The 17,434-nt window shown below is 34.8% G+C and overlaps 1 protein-coding gene across 1 annotated transcript in view; it reads left to right on the top strand.

Annotated features, from left to right (window-relative positions):
• SAMSN1 (SAM domain, SH3 domain and nuclear localization signals 1) overlaps nucleotides 1-17,434 on the top strand; it is a gene marked incomplete at its 3' end in the record, with an annotated part of 144,890 nt that overhangs the window by 14,177 nt on the left and 113,279 nt on the right. The window contains exon 4 of the mRNA XM_079705278.1: nucleotides 12,159-12,245. Within this exon, the coding sequence (XP_079561404.1) occupies nucleotides 12,159-12,245 (87 nt within the window). The remainder of the gene's footprint in view (nucleotides 1-12,158; nucleotides 12,246-17,434) is intronic.

Genomic DNA, 17,434 nt, shown 5'->3' with positions numbered 1-17,434 from the left:
AAAATCTAGAGAATAAAATAAGACACTATGTAATTAAATGCTGTATTATAAGTATCAAGCCCAACTTCTACAATATTTCTCAAAAGGAATTTCAAAAAAAAAATAATGTAATAGTCAGAAACACAACACTTGGGGGTCAAATAAACTTTATAAAAATGGCAGCTTTGAAATTTACCAGCTACGTGATCTTGGACAAGTTCCTTAAATTCTTTAAGCCCAGTTTCTTCTCCTATAAAATGAGGAAACTGCTTGTTACTCTCATTCATTATTTGAGAATAAAAAGTGACAGTGCAATTAACATTATTAGCACAGTGGCAGGCACAAAGTAAATGATCAATAATGTGTTATGACTAAGAACATGATAGTGGCTTGTGGTTTAACCGTGAAAGTTCAGTGGAGAAGGTGAGATTTAAGCTGGGCTTGAAAAGGAAGAAGTACAGTTAAAAGTGGTGAAAGGAAGGTAAGACATTATCCTTGCACATTGTCCTAGCATCTTCCAGAAAAGGCCTTAAAAATCACTTAGAGCCAAGTGTCTTATAAACGAATAAATGGACACTGAAATGTGACATATCTTAGAATAGGTGAGTAATGAAGTCAAGGTAGGTGACTCCCAGGTTGATATTCTAAACACTCAGCTGCATTTCTTACTTGCCTCCGAACTATTAAAATTGGGAGTTCTTTTGTTCTGTCTCCATATTAACATCAGCACTGACATAGCTATTAATAACATAGACACTAAAGGAAGAAAATGAGACTAACAATGACATCCCATAAGCTAGGTCTTCATCAAACTATGAACAAGAGGAGTCAGTGTCAAAACAGTGCATGCCATCCTTTTCTTGATTTCTAGATTGTGAAATGACTCATAACAAGTTGACATATAAAACATAGATCACTTTCATAAAAAACACTGCACTTTTCTTTCATTTTTATTTTTTACCCATTATATCTACGATCACATACAGCTATTCTTCTACCACCAATTCATATGTGAACACTTTCTGTTGTTTATAATTAGTTTCCTCCCATAAATAGAAACTTATGTTAAAATAAAATAAAATCAATGGATTGAGGTTAATTATGCCCTATTCTCTTTTTTATTTCCTAAGTTCATGATATAATTACTAATTGAATCTAATGAAAGCCATGGTTATCTCTTTATTCATGTTTTAAAGAAAAAGCTGTAAAGCAAAAAAAGCCCATTCCCATTTTAATTTTCTCTTAAAACCTTTTGTCATCCCTACTGACTTTGGATTGAAATATTGTAGATAAGGAAACATGGATTGTTTTTACTGGAAGAGATTTTCAAGTTCTTGTTCACTAACCTTCATACTATTGATGTAGAGACAGTTCTGAGAGGGTTCTTGGAACTGGCCCAGTTTAGTAGCAGACCTGGGAGATCAAGCCAGGTCCTGGAGTGCCAGTTTGGTGCTTTTCCACTGTAAGGATGGAAGTTGATATTTTTACCCATCTTATTTCCTATCACACTTCTTGCAAGTTTGTTTGGTTTTCTTTTGTTCCATTTGTGGCTCTGAGGATTAAATAAAATAATGATATAAGTGGCAGGCAACATGAAATCTGAACATTAGTTGTCTTTCCCCTTTCTAAAACCTTGTGTAAATATAATTTCATAAGTCAGAACACATTTAAGGATACTTAAGAAAGTTCTAAAAAATGATAAAAATGAACTTATTTACAAAACAGAAACAGACTCACAGACTTAAAGAATGAACTTATGGTTACCAGGGGGGAAGGGTGGGAGGGAGGGGTAGACTGGAAATTTGGGATTGACATGTACACACTGCTATATTTAAAATAAAATGCTTTTCCATGAAAAACAATGGAAGTCTGGAAAAGAATCTTTTTGAAAAGGAAGAATCTTTTATAATGCAAATAACCATCCTCTAAGTAACCTGTTTTGCCATCCTGGATATTTATAACACTGTGAGAGGAGTTCGTTAGCTCAGGATTGATAGAAAGCTCACTTGGCACACGGGTAGACGAATGGCAAAGTTCTATGCAATTTACCAGCTCTGTCCCTCATGGATTAGATACAGTACCCGTGCATTCTCCAGGCACTACAAGCTATAAGGTCTGCCCTGAGATGATGAGCCTTTTTGGGATGCCATACACCACCTGCTTCTCTTGGGGAAATCAGAATTCATTAGTGTATAGGGTTATTACTCTTTGATAGGAACTGGTGGGCTGGCAAGAAAGTCTACTTTTCCCATCACAATGAGCTGAGGTTGCTTCTGCTTCTTCATTGCATTCTCATGGGGGGATAAAATCTGTTTTCCCTGAGAACCATAATTTTATTACAGTAATATACTGGGGGGCCTCCAATGTGCAGTCTCTCATCTAAATTCAATGATTCGTGAAGTGCCCATTTTTAACTAAATATGCTGTCATAAATTACTGGGCATTCTTTGATGATGATGATGGCATTCACAAAATGATTAGTGCCTTCAAAACACATCAATATACTGTCCAAATAATACTAACATATACACACTACTATGCATAAAATAAAGAACCAACAAAGACATACTGTATAGCACAGGGAACTATACTCAATATTTTGTAATAACCTATAAAGGAAAAGAATCTAAAAAAGATTCTTACATATATATTCTTTAGTTATACACATAACTAAATATAACTGAATCACTGTGCTGTACACCTAAAACTAACACATTGTAAATCAACTATATTTCAATTAAAAAAAAGAATTATGTGCAAAAAACACTAAATTATTCATATTAGTAAAAGTGTGCTTTCTGAATTTTTTGTTTAGTAGTGGCATATAGTATTACATTTCTCTAGCCATTCTCTCTTCTGGCCAACAGTTCGTTTGTGGGATCTCTAATCTAGATGACAGGTAGATTTTGTATGTGTGTAGTCAAGTATTGAAGTAGCATTGTGTACTCATTAAGGCATCAGGCATAAACTCCCAGTTTTACCACTTACTAGTTATGTGACCTTAGGCAAGAATTTGACTGCTCTGTGCCTCAGTTTATTCATGTGTAAATTGAAGACACATAACTGTATAAACCTCATGGGATTGTTGGGAGGATTAAATGAATTACTCCATGTAAAGCATTTGGAAGTGTGCTTGATAATCCATAAGTGTTCTACCATTATTATTTCTCAAATGTGTTAAATCAAGAAATTAGAAAAGCTATAAAAATCTTGTCATTCTTAGTAACTTGCTTTAACCACCTGGGCTCAAACTAGCTATATTGACTAACATTTCTCTTTGTGGTGTGATCTATTCGATAATTTAGGAGACTTCTTCATGTGATTTTTTCACCACATGTTTGAAATCAGGTGTAGAGGCAGGATGGAGGACCTCATGGGTGGCAGGACTCCTTCACATGGGTGATGGTTTGTTATCCAGCACACAAACTTCCTCCTTGTTTTGAGAACAGAGCTGAAAGCTGGGTATACATTTTTTCATCACTCTGGTGGCTTTTCAGTGCACTGCAAAATTAGCCCACTTTATTAAATTTGAAGCATCGTAAGCATCTTCTTTCCAGATGTCTATTAGAATTTTTTAAAGGGAAATTCTGTGAATTTCCCTTTCTTTTTTTGAACGTCTGTGGGAACTTTATTGAAGCCTAAGAAGTTAAGAAATGTCCAGACATAAGCTCATTCAGTTTGGATGTGGCATTCTTGGAATCACAGTATTTTGATATTAGTTAAAATAATTTTAGTTATGCAAGTGAATTATCTTTATTCTTGCAAGAGAATGAGTTGAATAAAATAGGAACTGGGTTAGCTTATTTTAATAAGAAGTTATATGTATGTATACCAATATGTGTGTGTGTTTGTTTGTATTTATGTTCAATTCTTACCTCATTATCAGAATTCCATGTAACTATTAATGAATAATTAATCTAATGAGAAATAACATCTGTAAGTATCTTCAATGTGTTTGGAATCATGTAAGGATTTTATAAAGGTTAGCTCATTTAATCTTCAAAATTACGAAAATTATGGAATCCAACAGGATCCTGAGAGCAGCGGTCATTGATGGTGGATATTTGAGAGAAGAACCACTTGTAATTCTTTTTTGACTCTAAAAGAGTGTCTGGTACATAATAGATGCTAAATAAATGTTGAATGAACTATAAATCTATGAATGAATGAATTATATGATTCTAAAGAATACATTAGAATGAAAAATATGACGAGCATTTAACCAAGGTAAAGCACTGTATGTATGACCCTAGACAAGTCAATTTACCATCTGGAACCTCAATTTATTCATTTGCAGATAAAAGGTCAGATCTCATCAGCTCTTAAGTCTTAAAAATTCACCATGGGATTTACATCATCATTTACTGTCAGTCATTATTCTCTGTACAGAAATACCTTTTACATTTCCATTAGCTGGTCAACAACAACTCCTGACATATTCTTCACTTCATTTTTCCTTTTGACTTTGTGATTTGAAAGTAAGATTTAAAAACGAATAACACAAGAAACAGGCACATATTAGACTCAATCCCAAAGGACAGTCAACTGTAACCACTGCATGAGAATAGAAATATGGCAGTTGGTATCCAAAATTTCTCTATTCTTTTAAATGGCACCTTCTCTTTCTTCATTTCTAATTGTTTTTAAATTTTCCTTAATTTGACCTAGTTTCATAGTTATGTGAAAATGCTTTGCTCCTAGAGCCTACTCTCATCTACTTGAAAAATAACATAGGTTGGACATATTCTTTAGTTTCTACTGGCCCATTTATAATAATTTGTCTACATTTCATATTTTTTTATTTTCCTAAAAATTGCCAGGGGTAATAATTAAATTAAGCCACAAACTCCCTAGTGAATGAAAGGTAAGACTAATGATTAGTGTTTGACTTAGGGGATAATGAAGGCTAACAGGAACAAGTTTTACCTGGTATTGATGGCAAGTGTCAAATTAATGGACTAGACAGAATGATTTCACTGACTCTCTGAAATGGTATTTTCCTTTTGTAGTTCAGAGTATCACGCGCGTGAACACACACACAGACACACACACATAGATATAGTCCTAAAAATAAAGCTATGTATAGTCCTTCTTGACTTGCCCCTCCAGAAATAAAGAACCTAGGGTCTGAACTCCAAAGTACATGACAGTCTGCTTATGTAAGCAGACTGCTTGGTACAAGAAGTACTAAAAATTGCTTAACCAGTTCAGTAGTCATCTACAATTAAGCAACACCCAGGGAACAGAAGTCTTATTCTTATAAGTAGATGTTGCCCTATTTGAGTAATCCCTTTCCTTCATATAATCACACCTGAGACTGAATTTAGTGTGCTTGACTCTCCCTACCCTCTTGTAGGAAGAAGGTTACCTAAGGAGAACTACATTAACTCTTTCATCTTAATAAGGATTCGAAAGAAGTTTTAGCTCAAAATCTTTTTCAAAGTATTCATTACAAGAAAACTCTTTAATAAAAGATCCCCAAACCTAAGCTGATACATTACAAGCAATTATTGGATGACCCGGATTCCAGTAAAATAGAACAAAGTAGATAGTCCCTAGAGAATGTTGTGACAACGTGCGTTCTAAAAATAACCAGTCTCCATCTATGGTCTTATGAAATTCTTTCAAGTCTTGGTCCAGATGTCTCTAAACCTCAGCTCAGAAGCTAATTGTGTCCCTTTCACTACAATCAGTAGCCATGCATATTTAACCAGTTTTGGTCCAACATCTGATTTTATTAACTTAGCTAAGGCTTCACCCAGCTGAAGCAAGAGGCTGTGCTTGAATAATATGCCCTCTGCCCCAATTCAAACACTTGGGGCTCAATTGCACACAAGTTTTGTGTCATCTGGAATTAAATCTCTTTGGTAGCAGAAAACAATGAATTATTGATATAATAAATGGATTCGAAAAGTACTATGATTCAAATGATAACAAATACAAAAGATATCTAATGTTTCCTATCTTTCTTATTTCAAATCCACCTTCTGTACTGCTTAACTCCAGACCAGACACCTTTCCTCTTTATACTCAAAAGAGGTAGAATGATTTTGAAGAGTGCAATATTCACAATCCAAAGAAATTGATCTAAACTCACATAACAAATTAATGAGACTCATGACAATGGATTCTGATTATTGAGACATAACTAGCCCAAACTGCATAGATTATGGGAACATGGAGTTTGCTCCTTCCTAGCTACATTACAAATATGTATGACAGGAAAATGCTACTACAAAGATGGGTGGCCATCCCCTTTCCTGATGACCCTCACAAAGCTAGTGTGTCCTCTGATTGTGGTGAAAATGATACAGTTAGCTTCCAGACTGAGGTTTGGAGACTTCTAGACCAGACTGAAAAAATTTCATAAAAAGACCATGGATAGAGATTGATTATTTTTAGGACCCCTGATGACAAAGCACAGAGAATCGAAGGAGTGATCAATCTAACCATTAAGTCCTCAGAGTCTGTTGATATCTCAATTCACCTCAGGGCTTGGTTCATGACTCCCACGTTTTTTACCTTCACCCCCACATCTCTTCTATAAGACATTGTCCTCTGGGTGATCCACAGGCATCTTAACTTGGCAAAACTTGTTTCTCAAGTTGGGGACTGATTATTTCAGTATATGGGTTTTCAGTTCTACCCAACAACGTGAAATAGGTAATTCAAATTGTCTTTGAAGTTAAATCTTGATAAAAACACAATAAGGGTTTGAGAAAGGTCCCCCTCAGTTACTATGTAGGGGAAAGCTTATCCTGAACTTTACAGTGCTCAGACTAATACTGTCAACTATTGGAATAATAAAAACAGCTTTGAGTAACATCTGCAAAAAAAATACTGAATCACTATGCTGTATACTTGAAACTAATGTAATATTGTAAGTCAACCATACTTTAATTAAAAAAAAGAACTTTCCTTTTTTGATTTTTGTTCACCACTCCTTCCAGCCTTTGCTTTTCTCATTATGTGGAATATTGGTCTCAATGTTCTTTACTACACAAATTTCTACCTCGCCAAGCAAGACCCTTCAGAACATGGTCTGTTGCCTATCATATAGTAGGTGTTCAAAAAACACTGGACATCAAAAACATAAATGGTTTTTGAATGAAGGAGTGGATGAATGAGAAAGAGAATCTGAAGAGTTCTTAAAGGTGCCTGGAAGCAGTTTAAGCTCTTTCGAACATGGTGAAAGATGTGGCAACATATTTCTTCTGCCAGAAGTATAAGAGATTTTACATAGCATCAGCGGCTCTGAAGAAAAAGGTCAGATGAATAACACGTGTATTTCAACACACTTAGGGTATTGTGATAGGCTACTTTCCATCTTTCTTAAAGAAAGATAATGTAATTAACATACTCTGGTATGTGTCTCTCCCCCTGGTCTTGGTGGGTTGAAGGGGAATATAAACTTGAGGCTACAAGGATTTAATTACAGATTTTTGTTTAAAATACTTGCTCACTAACTGTCACGGACTTACAATGAGGTAAACATTTATCAAAGTTACAAAGACAAAGAGAGAAAAAAGTAAAAACTAGAAACAAGATTCTACTAAATAAATTACTAAAATACAGTCATTTTACTAGGAAAAGGCAAAATGAACTGCATTTGGATTATACTCAAAGATAAACTGTACTTGAATTCTCTTTCTGGTTTCTTGGGGTAGTATTATTTTATTTTACTTTTTATTTTATTTTACAGGAAGTTTCTCATTTTGAGAATGCAAAACCAAAAAGAAAGTAAGTCAAATTTACTTTGAAAACTTTATGTTCTCTTAGTTCTACAATGTTGAATGGACTATTTTAGTGGGTTTCCTGTCAAAGTGCTTTTTTAAAAATCATCATGTACAAATCTAGGTATGCTTTACACTGCTAACATTTATGTTTATGCTTATGCTTAGGAAACTTGTGTTGTGACATTCCTGTAGACAGGGATGTGAAAATTAAATTTTCAGAAGAAGAAACATGTGTCTAAACTAGGCTCAGATTAAAGTGGAAGCCTACTCAAAAACATGTTTCTATCGGTGAACTATTAATCTTCTGGAGTTCTTCTAATCCTAATAAAAATGTGTTTGCAAAGAGATTTGGGTTATTTAGGTCAGGCTTGGCTTTATATTCAGCACATCAAGCTGCCAGAGGACGTGACACACACATGTTGCATAAGGTAATGGGATTTTTAACTAATAAGCAAGAAATACATAGCAGCAAGAAGTGGGTTTATGGGGAAATTTCCAGATTGGTGGCTGATGATACAGAAGAACGGCTTCCTTGCACCCTGGAATGGTCTGAGACAAAATTGTTAACATGTGAAATTCTTTCTGGATGTAGCCTTTTTTGACAGCTCTTGCCTCTCCTCCTCCCCCAACTACTTCCTCCCACAAAACACTTGGTGTTTTCATAGTCTTTCCTTCCTTTCCTGCTCAAAGCTTTCTCCCAGTAAGGATATAAAATGCAGCCATAGTAAGTAGGTAATTTCATGATTAACAGTTTAGAGCACCTGCCAGGCAAGGGTAGTTGTATTTTAGTCATAGTTACCTAGTTAAACTACATCAGTGGCATTTTAAGCATGAATGGGAGTAAAGAGGGATTTTTTTAGCAGGGTTCTTCTCAGTCTTAAAAATTGCCCCACCTATGTAGCTGTTTATTCTATCCATGGATAAGGAGCTCACTAATCCCAAATCAAATACTTAAACAAAATTACAGTCATTGGCTGATGATTGATGCTTCTACAGATTAGATGATACCCAAACATGGAGATGCAGAAGGAGGATTAATGAGAGGAAAAGTACCTGATGCTGACTGAATTAGGAATCTTCAAACATAAGCCAAATCAATTAACACGCTTCTCAGATTCCAACCAGTTAAAGTTGAAGACTTTCTTGAGTTCCCCAGTTCTTCTGTCCATCACTCCCCTGAAGGGAATAACCTCTCCTGTCATTATGCACCTACTTCACTTTATAATATTATAAGTAGCTTTTTTGGGAACACTTGTCACTTCCTAAGAGCTGTCCTGAATGAGCATTTTGTGTTAAAAAATTAACACAAACCAAAATAAAATGGTTAAGAAAAAAAGAAACATTATATAGGTAAGTTTTTGCTTACAACCCTGAGCTTAAAAAAAAGGTAAATAATGGAAAACACTCCAGCTATGACAAAATTATTTACATGCACACTATGTGTGTGTGTTCACCCAATGTGTAAATTGATTAACATAATCAAGTATCAATTTATAGTCAATCTTATTTCATCTCTACCCATCTGACTCCCCACTCCCACTCCCCTCACTGAGTTTTATTTAAAGCATATCTCAGACAATTTCATGTTCCAATATATCATTAAGAAACAAGAATTGTTTTTTTAAACATAACCACAGCACCACAGCTGTATTAGAACAAAATAAGAAAAATAACCTAATATCACCAAGTGTACAGTCAGTATTAAAATGTCTCTGATAGCCTCAAGTGCTTTTTAAACAGTAGCTAGTTTATTTGAATCATGATCCAAAGAAGATCCATGTGATGCATTTTGTCCATGTTTCTTAATTTATAGGTCTTTCCCCCCATTTATTTGCTGGAGAAACTGGATTATTCGTTCTGAGGAATTTTCCGTATTTTTGAATTTTACTGATTGCATCCTTGTGTGTGTGTGTGTGTGAGTGTATATGTGTGTGTGTTTGTGTGTGTTTTAAACACGTGTTCTCTCTTCTGTTTCCTGTAAATTTTTAGTTAGATGTCCAGGCTTGATAAGATTCAAGTTTGATTATCTATCTCTATATATTTTAAAAGTAGGTCATCAGTGACTGGATATTTCCTGTTGCATTACATTGGAAGCTCATATATCTGGTTGTCTCTATTTTTACAACTGTGAAGTTGCTTAGTGGGTTCAGATGGTATCAGACTGATCCATCCAGCACTAAGTTGCTCATCGGCCTTTCAATTAAAAACTTTAACAGCAACTGGTAATTATTGCCCCGATTTATTGTTTTATTAGGGATTGTACAATAGTTATATTCAATTTGCAATGTTCTTTCTGTATTTATTGAATAGAATTATTTGAAAAAGAACTTTCCCATATGAACTATTTGATTATCTTGAGATGCATTCATGTAGAAATGGCCCACTCTTTTTTTTTTTTTTTTACAGGGGTAGGGGTGGTGAGATGAGATTTATGAAAGTTAGTTTCTTCATATTGCACGGAAATTTCCAGGCAATATGTATTAACTGTACTTTGCCATCCAGAGTCAGGAAAATTCAGGCCCATATGTAGAACTTAGAATTTATTCCTGCTCTCCAAGACATTGCACACATGTCTAAGTGACCTAATTTCTGTTCACTTAAAATATAAATTATTAAATCTAGACTTAAATATTGGTTTCCTTTGTTTTCTAGGTCAATCCAGAGATCTATGTCTGAAAGCAAAGTATTTGGTTAGTAATTCATAAGATTACTTTTGCAAATGATATGTTCTCTTTCTCTAAGAGTGATTTTCTGCTGCTAATGCCATAAAGGAACAGAAAGTAATGGATGAAAGTCAAATTGATTTGTCTTTGAATTTTATAGAAGAAATTCAAAAAAAGAAATGTGGTTCCATTCTAATTTTAAATGGCTAAGACAAATAAACCATTGATTTATTCAGAATAATTTCCTTTTATATTAAAAAAATAATTCTTTTTGGCTTATTGGCTGACTATCTTCCAATTTCCCAGCTTTAGCTTGGAAGGTCCATGGTCAAGATGATCTCTTAGATATCTTTTCATATCTAGGAATCTATGAATGAATAAAAAAGAAATAAAAAATGGTTGAATTATAAAAGACTTTCCACAGCATTTCAAGCACCAGAGCTTTTCTTCAGTTTCTGTGGTTACAGTACCCATAGTAATAATAGGGGCAATTGGCTTGATTTGTATTTTAATTTTAAAGTAAATATCTAATTATTTTTAGAAAGTTAATGGAAGATATCTCTCTTTCCTTTACAGAATATAGAAAAATAGAATGTTTTATACTAATTATAAAACATTTGTAGTGACAAAACAACTGGATTATTCAGTTAATAATTCATTTTTTATGCAGTTCATCAAACTTGTAGGTACCCTTTCTCCTTAGCAGCACCTAGAAGTTGGATGCTTAAACCCCCTTTTTCCTCTTTTCAAAACCAGGTTCCTGGATAGGGTATGAAAAACACACTCAGGCCAAAGTGATGATCATCCATGGATGCATCTACCAAGGGCATCTGCATTTTAATTGGGTCTGATATTCTTCCAGTGGCAACATCTACAGGGGCTGAGTCCTATCTCATTAGTCAAGGCCCTGTGGGCAGTAGTTGCTAAATATTTTGAATACTAGCCCTGATTTGAATAGTGCATGATCTGAAATAAAAGGAAGTAGTCACTCTTTTATTTTCCATTTATATATGCCCTTCTCATAGCATATTCAGTTTGTGCACATAAGACTCTAGATGTGTCCATGCTAAAATAATTCTTGATGATCACCTGCCTTCTCTGTAGTCAAATATGAGAGCAAATACTGACTTTAAAAACAGCACAGCATGCTGAGTTTGTGTGATGCTTTTGTTGCATTATTTAAAATTTGCTTTATCAATGGTGTGATACAGCATGTGGGATGAGTAGTCTTCAGTAAACAGATTAGAAGGGATTCCAGTTCTTTATTCTGGTGCAGTTCACTTCTTTAAAACATGTCTAGACCCTGCCCCGGGTGTTAGAAGGACAAGTCTGGGAAAATCATGGTTCTCCCAGTCAAGGATCTTAAGAGTTTCTTGAAACAACTCAATGTTCTTTCTACACACTTACTTAATCATTTTGTTAAAAACAGTGAAGAATGTGGAGGGTGGAGCTACTTTAATTGATGTATAAAAAATAAATGGTTATTAATTCAAGAAAAATACCCCAAAGAATAATGTAATCAAAAGCTATCAAGAGGTATTTCAGTAGCAACCTTCTACCATCTATGCTTGAGTGCTTATGTAGTTTATGGAAATAAATGGGAGCCCACAGAACATCTGGGAGTGTCCGTCAGGGACCAGAACTTCCCAGAATGGACCACAATGCTTTCTTAACATATTACTTACCAAGTTACAACCGTGTGCTGAACTTGTTTTGATATCAAATTTCTTACACAGATGTTACCGTGAATTCTTCTAACCAATCTTCTGCTTTGCTTTAGAGGGAAAAACTGTGAATGACACAACTTGGCAGGAACCCAGCAAGCCTGAGAATGATTCCCACATCAGAAGACTCTGTCAGCTAAAAGGTAATTGCTAAATTTAGTTCAGCTGACTTTGCATTTTCCCAAAGCAGTTTAAAGGGCAGGTAAGAAAAATTTACATCTTTCTTCATTAAAATAAGCAGTGCAGTGTGGTCTACTTAAAAAGGAAAAACTAATAGAATAGAATGTATATATTATTAATAGAATATATACGTGTGTGTGTGTGTGTAGATACACACAGACATTCAGAAAGGAAGTAGAATGTAATTAAGTTTCCTGTTGAAGCAAAGAATCAGTTGAAAAAATATTTGAAAGTCTTTAATGTCTAAAAGAATGCAAAAATATATTAACAGTTGTTATTTTTAAGTTTTCTTTAAGAGAAATAAACTTGACTATTAATGCAAAATTATGTCATTTTATGATTAAAAATATCCCAAGAAAAGCAAATTAGCAGTCAGTTATAGGAAAATTCATTAATAATAAAAGACTTCATAATTAAAATTACTTAACTTTGGGAAGGTAATGAACAAAACAGAAAGTCCTAAGAGTTCAGAAAGATGAACAAGAACATAAAAAGTTGATCTGCTTGGTAGTCTCCTTCCAATGTTACTGGAACAAGAAATAATTGTTTATATTAGTTATCGGTTATTTAAGAGTTTCTGATTGTTAATTTTAAAATATTTTTTAATATTTGGGGACAAAGGGAATTATAATGTATTTTTATAGTCAGGAATTTAATGGTTTGATTATACATTCTATTCAGATTTTGCCTTTTGAGCTCCATGAAGGAGCTCATAGATTTACAATGTAATTATTTATGAAAATAATCATTTTCCTTTGAAATATGTCAATTTTATCCAAGATTGAATAATGTTTTGGTAAATAGTTTTAACTTAATATTTAAATATTCACAGATTTCTCCATTATAAATAAATAAATAGGTGGAACATTTGGGGATTATTTTAGATATTTTCTTTTAATTATAGGAAATGTTTTATTAATATTGTGTTTTGATTGGATTCTGTCTTCACCTCATGAATGCTATCTGTATTCATTCACACCTCAGTTAGTTAATCAAACATTCATCCATCCATCCATTCATTCATCCACCTCTTTAATAAACACATGTTACTTTTAGATTATTGTACCTTAATCTGTGAATAAAGAAGGTATAACTATATTACAGATTATTTTAGTCATAAATTTTGCCATAAACCTCTTCAAGTATTCTATTTTCTTTAACATCCTTTTTGTAAAATGTTGTGGGTTTTGTTTTTGTTTTAAATTTAGCAGTAATAGGTAAGTAATTCTATTATAGTTACAATGACAAAGCAGCAAAAACTCTTGGCCTGAGTTGAGGTGCTTCTGATTAGTGATCTTTTCATTGTCAGAGAACAAAAAAGAAAACCTTTAAAGAAGACTTTTCAGCTTTGATATTTCTCAGATTCTTAAGCACCCTTTTCAGTCTGTGTGTGTGTGTGTGTGTGTGTGTGTGTGTGTGTGTGCATGTGTGCCTAAGAAGTTCAGCTGACATTTCAGCAGTACCAGCTGAGTCACAGGACATTTCTTAGGGATTAATGCTGTGCTAGAAAGAGTTGATGGCCTGAGACCAAGGCTGTCAGTTCCATTGTAAATTGAAGGGAGAAATTTAGTGGGAGAGGGAGAGCCACAAGTTGTGGACTTGAATTTTATGGGTGTAGTAGTTTTCTTTGGAAGGCTCAGAGTATTTCTAAGCAATCAGTGCCCTACAAATCAACCTATAATATTTCTTTCTCATTTTAAACACTACTATTTAGCTGTTAATTGCATAATTACTTAAGAGTGGTTTACTGGGTCTGAGGATAGGCAGACTGTGAAGTTTACTGAGGTGAAGATAGGTAGGTGCATTGTTGTTATCATCCACAGCCCATGTTTTTATTGAACACTAATGATGAAATTGTAAAGACCATCTTTCAATAAAACAGAAGAAAACATATAGGGAAATGATAGGAGTGACATAAACTCCTAAAGAATATATTACATACTTCAAGAACAAAGAAAAGTCCATTCCTCTCAATTTCAATATCAAAATGGTATTTCCACATGACACAAGTTATATTAACACCAATTCAGTCCTGAAGAGTATTGAGCCTGATGAAAGAAACTTCCACAGGCTATATTTAGCCAAGGATTTGTGCCTGGTATTTTAATCCATAAAGATATTCACATACCCCAATAACATGATTGTGTTATGTTGCTTAAGACAAATTTTATCACAATAGTTGAGAGCCAGAAGCATTTTTAGTTTATGTAGTCTATTTCCTTCTTCTAAGAATACTTTCATCTAAATCTACATCTGTGATACTGAGACTACCTCTGTAAAATACATGCAGCCTAAATTGAGTGCTCAGGACTTTACAACTGAAAGATTGGCATAATTTAGGTATCAAGGGAAATTAATCTATAATTCATGTTAATTGTTTTATTTTTAGCATTCTAAACAGGCAGAATATTCATAATATTCATTTTAGTAAATTAAAATCGATTTTAAAAATCTTTAAATTTGGGGCTTCCCTGGTGGCGCAGTGGTTGAGAGTCTGTCTGCCGATGCAGGGGACACGGGTTCATGCCCCGGTCCGGGAAGATCCCACATGCTGCGGAGCAGCTGGGCCCGTGAGCCATGGCTGCTGAGCCTGCACGTCCGGAGCCTGTGCTCCGCAACGGGAGAGGCCACAACAGTGAGAGGCCCGCGTACTGCAACAACAACAACAAAAAAAAAATCTTTAAATTTATTTTGGCCTTAGTTTTATGGGGGGGGACAAAAGCCTGAAAAGAATAAACTTTGAAATCTATGAATTGGAATTTACCCAAGATCAAGTTATGATTTAAGTAAAGATATTTTCAAGAACAGGGTTTTCATTATTTTATACCAGAAAGTACAAAGAATAAAAACAAAGCAAAATTTAAAAAATGGTAAAGGAAACAAAACGCACTTGGAGATTTAGAGATTTTTTTCAAATGGTGTTACTGTGATAGACTATTCCATGGAACAGAAAATATGTGAAAGTAATTGGCTATGTTTGTAAAGGATGTAAGGGACTGGATACATTCAGGAAACATGGTTAGTGATGGAAGGAAAATTAACTCCACTCATGCTGCTGCAAAATTATTTTTAAAATAAATCCTCTTTACATATGATCTTGATGAGATTCACTATAAAAACCCCATTGGTAAAGATATTAGGACCTTCCAGTTTAACACTGGAGTTACCATTAGTTTGAAATATTCTTTCTTGAATTATAGTCAATATCATTATTTGGCCAGCCTTTTCAGAGTAAACATAAGCATATAAATATTTCAGTTTAGCTTCTCGAGATCTTATTAAGTCTTCTTCTTTACTGGCTTGATACCCTCATTTTCAAGATGGTAAATGTATAGAGTCACAGGTGTATTTACCATCCTGTTTAATTTTCAGGGACCACAATTTGATTGAGACATTATTTCCCAAGAGCATGTACTTTAACTCTGTTTAGACTGGACTACCTGAGGGATGACAGAGAGAAGTCTGATCTCACACCTGAATGTCTGCTTATGATGCGGGAATAAACTTCCTAAGCAAAGGCTGCTTGCCACAGCAGGCCTCTTTTATTTCTAAGGAAGCCTTTCTGAATTGAATGACAAGAACACTCTGAGTTCTAATGTTTTATACAAATGAGTCTTGGTATCCCTTCAATTCTTTAGGAGAGTTCTTACTAGAATTATAGTTACCTGAGTATGGTCCGAAGTCTAATTTCCATTAGAATCACCTAGAAGCTGATTAGAGATATTGCTTTTTTAATCAAATCCCATTTTTTTTTCTGCATCTGCATTTGAAGGGCTGTTGGAGTCTGAACGTTTATGCTGGAAGATACATTCTTATGTACACTGTCTTTTGTGACCCGCTGATGTAGTTCATGCATGTGCAGATAATCTATTGCTACAACAAACCACCCCAAAACGTAATGACATAAAGTAAAATGTTATTCGGCTCATGGATTTTGCCAGTCAGAGATTTAGTCAGGGTAGTGCTTCACAACATCTGAGGCTTCCTCTAGGAAGACTTGAATGACTGAGGAAGACTTAAATGTCTGGTGGCTGGAGTCATCTAGAGGTTTCTTCACTTACATGTCTGGTACTTGTCTGGGATAACTTCAGGTTGGGCTCAGCTGGGACTGTCAACTGGAGAACAAATATGTGGCCTCTCCATGTAATTTGAGCTTTTCCCAGGCTAAAGGCTGGGTTTCAGGAGGGAAAGATATGAGAGGGAGCTTCACACATCACTCAAGGAAGTGTCTTGAGAGTGAGTATCACAAGAGACCCAGGTAGAAGCTGCCAGCTTCCTCTGACCCAGACTTAGAGGTCACAAAACATCACTTCCACTGCATTCTCCTGTGACAAACAAATCACTATGACCAGTTCAATTCAATAGAAGGAGAATTAAACTCCATTTCTTGGTGGAGGAGTGCTAAGGTCACATTGCAGAAGAACATGTGCTATGGGAGGTACTGTTGTGGCTGTCTTTGGAAAATAGAACCTGCATATTGCCTAATTCAACTATTGCCTTTGTTGCTGCTTCAGACCAAATTGCTCCTATCTTTATAAATGTTTTTGGCAGGGTAACATTGGGGAGATTAGAAATAAACGAAATGTATAAGATTACCAAACAGAGAGTTAATCTTCATAAAATGCCATTTTCCTGGTGTCCCTTTCTTTGTCCAAAACCCTCATAAAGCTCCCATTTTTTAAGCAGAGGCCACAAATGGGTAGTTTTAGAAATAAATTTATTTTGAGAAAAAGCTTGTTTAGGCCATACAGTCTTTTAAAAATCAAGAAATTTTACCTTAAAATTCATATATTTATACTCTTCTGAGAAACATGAGGGACATTGCCAATCCTGGGTCCAAAGTCTGAGGTGATTTCTTTTTTTTTTTTTTTATGTTGTAACCTGAAATTTATTTTTTTTTATTATTTTTTTATTTTTTATTTTTTTATTAGTTTCTGCTTTATAACAAAGTGAATCAGTCATACATATATATCTGTTCCCACATCCCTTCCCTCATGCATCTCCCTCCCTCCCACCCTCCCAATCCCACCCCTCCAGGTGGTCACAAAGCACCGAGCTGATCTCCCTGTGCTCTGCGGCTGCTTCCCACTATCTATCTACCTTACGTTTGGTAGTGTATATATGTCCATGCCTCTCTCTCGCTTTGTCACAG

The sequence above is a fragment of the Hyperoodon ampullatus genome, assembly GCF_949752795.1.
Source record: "Hyperoodon ampullatus genome assembly, chromosome: 5".
In the NCBI taxonomy this organism is placed as follows: domain Eukaryota; kingdom Metazoa; phylum Chordata; class Mammalia; order Artiodactyla; family Ziphiidae; genus Hyperoodon; species Hyperoodon ampullatus.
The sequence above is the reverse complement of the archived record's forward strand: the minus strand, read 5'-3'. Positions and strand labels throughout refer to the sequence as shown.